We start from the raw sequence: 3,315 nt of genomic DNA, 5'->3' as shown, positions 1-3,315 counted from the left end.
CTTTTAATTTTATTAACAATCAATATTTCAATGTAACAAATCAAATGTGTTTTTATTTACAACATTGATTTGAAATTTGCAATAAAAAACATAAATATTGATTTGTAAAAAGATAATGATCAACAGTACTTAATTTAATTTTACATATTATTTTCATTAACTTGTATGTACATCATCAATTACACAATTGTTTGTATAACAAGAAAACGTATAATTACAATGATAACATCAATAATACAAACATTCTATGTGAAATACAATAAAGAAATAATATTGTTTGTTTTGAATAGTAACTAAATAAAACAAATATTTTAATTTTTATATATTCAATTAAAAATGATAGTGATAGTTTGATCAAATCAACAACTAAGTTGACCAGTTCATATTTATTTGTAAAGAAATTACATCAATTCTTATTTCAACACACAAACAAAATGTTTGTGTTTATTCAAAAATAATACTTTAAATAATAATAAACTATATGAATAGTATAGTACTTGAATTACAACACCACTGTATCATAAATATAGTATAAATTGAATGTATATATAGTATTAAATAGTACAATTTGAGTAAATGAGAAAAAAACTCGAATCAAGACAAGTACTATAATAAATAGTAAAAGTAGTTAAATAGTGATAGTACATGAAAAAAAAGTAGTAACAGGGTTAGTGTATTATATATATTAATAATATTTATTATGTATATGGTACAACTTAATAAGAAATGAAATGAAAGGAAAAGACTTCGAGAGTTGCCTTGAGCGTCGTGTGACGACATTAAACGGGTGTTTTGATCCATTGATGAGTGCGTTGCATGCGTATGAAGAGAAGAGTCGGACATGTTTGTCTGGAGATTTGTTGATGAAAAGTGGAGAAGACGCAGTGAATGAGATGTATGACGTCTTAGAGAGTGTTGAGAGATGTGAGTCGTTGTACAGTGCTGTGATGCGAGAGACGAGTCGATGTTTTGAAGTGAGTAAAGATCTGATGTATTTGATCAAAAGTGTTGAAGAGAAGTGTCGGAGTGATTATAAAAGTATTTTAGCAATGAAGAAGAGTGCCATAGTGATGTTAGAAGCGAGTGAGAAACGATTGAGTTGTGAAGAGATGCGAGTGAATGTGATGCGTCGTGAAGTTCTAATGACCAAGTTGAGTACAAATGAAGCGGAAGAAATTGCACGACACGATACGACCGGATCACACGACTTATGTGACACAACAGAAGACATAATACCAGTGAATACTGTTTGGACGAAGTGACAGAACATGACAGAGTGGAGTGAAAGGTGAGAAGATGTCATCAGTCGACAAGAATGTCAAATTGAGTTGTTCAGAGAAGTCACAACAACAACTTGGAGAAGATGAAAATTTCTTAAGTGTTGAAGAGAAGGCAAAATTAGTCGTGTGGAGTGGAAGACAACACATGAAAGCGGTGTTTGACAGTGAAGTAGATTGTATGGGGCGTGGGAGTGCAAAATTCTATAAAACGATCAGTCGCTGTGATGGTGTTGTGATAGTGATAGACAGTACAAATGGGTGTCGTTTTGGTGTGTTTGTAGCAGCAAAAGTCGAGAAGAATGGGGAGTACATAACTGACGAAAATGCTTTTGTGTTTCTTCTTCGTGACAATGGAAAAGAGAAAATGAGAAATTTTTATCAAAGAAAAGAAAGAGGCGTTTTGTGTTGGTGTTTTGAATTCAAGTTGTTTGTTCACAGCAGGTAATGAAGACTTGAAAGTACCACGGAAGATGAAATATTTTGGTTTCTTATTACAAATGAATTCAAACGACTACGGCATCGAAAATTAAATACTTGATAGAAATTTGGAGACTTGAAAAGACAAGTCAGAAATTTGAAGGTCGACAAATTTGTTGTTTTTGATATGCGTTGCAAAAACAACTCAAAACAACAAAACAGCGAAAAAGAAAAAAAAAGAAAATAGATACACAAAATGTCCATTTTAATTTGAACAAAGAAGACTCGATTATCAATAACAACAAATATCAAGACTCAACACGACCGCGGCATAAATTAAAACACAACAAGTCACAAATATAAGACAAAATGAAGACTTCGTATTTCTTATTGAATTTATGTTTTATTTGTTAATTTGAATAACATGAATAACAACAAATCAACTCAATTGACGTTTTACCGTGTCAATTTTTGTCATAATTACAGTTGTAGTACGCAGACTGAAAAACTCAATAACACGACATGAAGGCAACAAACTTATACAATAACAGTGCAGAAAGTACTCAATAACCCCATATCTTGATACTCTGATTTGAGGAAAAAATAAAAAATAGCTGCACTATCCATATGAACGGTGAAGACATCATAAAGAAACTTGATGAAGTGAAATATCTTTTTAAGAGTTTTATATTATTAAATTATTACTATAAATGTAATTAATTTTACTAAAACAATGATATATATAAAATATTTTAAAACAATAGGTACTAAACCTACTAACTATCGTTTTATTAAAGTTTAGTTCTACAAAGAGAAGAAGTTTATAAATAATATATAACAATAATAGGATGTATTTAATTTGATTAATTAAACACCTTTTTAAAGAGTAAATGTACATGCAAATGATTGTTTAAAAAACATATACTCATTTAGATATACCTGTCACTAAATGATGGAGTAATTTTTATTTTAGTATAACAACTGTAAAATAATAATTTATTTAAAAAATAAACATTATTTTGTTGTTATATAAGGGAAAAGATATATTTAGTTTTTAAATAATATTTATGTATTTTATTATTTAAAACAACACCTAAGAAACAAAAATGTTTGTTATCAACAATAAATTTGTATTTTGATTACATTTTGTTTTTAAGACAAAACACAATGTTTATGTTTTTCTTTGTAAAATGATTTTGTTTGTGTGTGTTGTGAATTGTCAAGTTTTTCAGTTTGATACTCTTCGTTGTATTTTTTTCCATATTTGATGTGTTTTATCGCAAGAGTTTAAATTACCTCTTTTGTGCCAGCTCCACTCTGAACAGAAATTACAAAATAATCGATGCCAAACTTCTTTGATAACTTTATTCCTTCTAAAGTGGAGACACATCGACTTTCTTCCAAATCACATTTGTTCCCACATAAAACGATATTTGGGTATTCCACAACACTGTGTTTTATTTTGAAACAGTTTTTTATGTATTTTTCCGATCGTTCATAAGATTCCGATAAAGTGATAGAGTATAATATAATAATAACATAAACATTTTTAATAAATGCTTCTGATAAGGATCTAAAGCAATCTTCAAAAATCAAAATATAAAAATCAAATTTGAGA

General features: G+C 28.8%; 2 protein-coding genes across 2 annotated transcripts; both read left to right on the top strand.

The window, feature by feature from the left end:
* Positions 1 to 731: 731 nt before the first annotated feature.
* EIN_263690 (hypothetical protein) lies at positions 732 to 1,262 on the top strand (the record flags this gene model as incomplete). Its single annotated transcript, XM_004259688.1, has 1 exon — positions 732 to 1,262. The coding sequence occupies one exon, from the start codon at positions 732 to 734 to the stop codon at positions 1,260 to 1,262; it is 531 nt and encodes a 176-aa protein (XP_004259736.1).
* A 34-nt stretch (positions 1,263 to 1,296) lies between these two features.
* EIN_263680 (hypothetical protein) lies at positions 1,297 to 1,725 on the top strand (the record flags this gene model as incomplete). Its single annotated transcript, XM_004259687.1, has 1 exon — positions 1,297 to 1,725. One exon carries the CDS (start codon positions 1,297 to 1,299, stop codon positions 1,723 to 1,725), a length of 429 nt encoding a protein of 142 aa, XP_004259735.1.
* Positions 1,726 to 3,315: the final 1,590 nt, after the last annotated feature.

This window comes from Entamoeba invadens, assembly GCF_000330505.1.
Source record: "Entamoeba invadens IP1 unplaced genomic scaffold scaff_1105074726371, whole genome shotgun sequence".
NCBI classification, from domain to species: Eukaryota; Evosea; order Mastigamoebida; family Endamoebidae; genus Entamoeba; species Entamoeba invadens.
The sequence above is the reverse complement of the archived record's forward strand: the minus strand, read 5'-3'. Positions and strand labels throughout refer to the sequence as shown.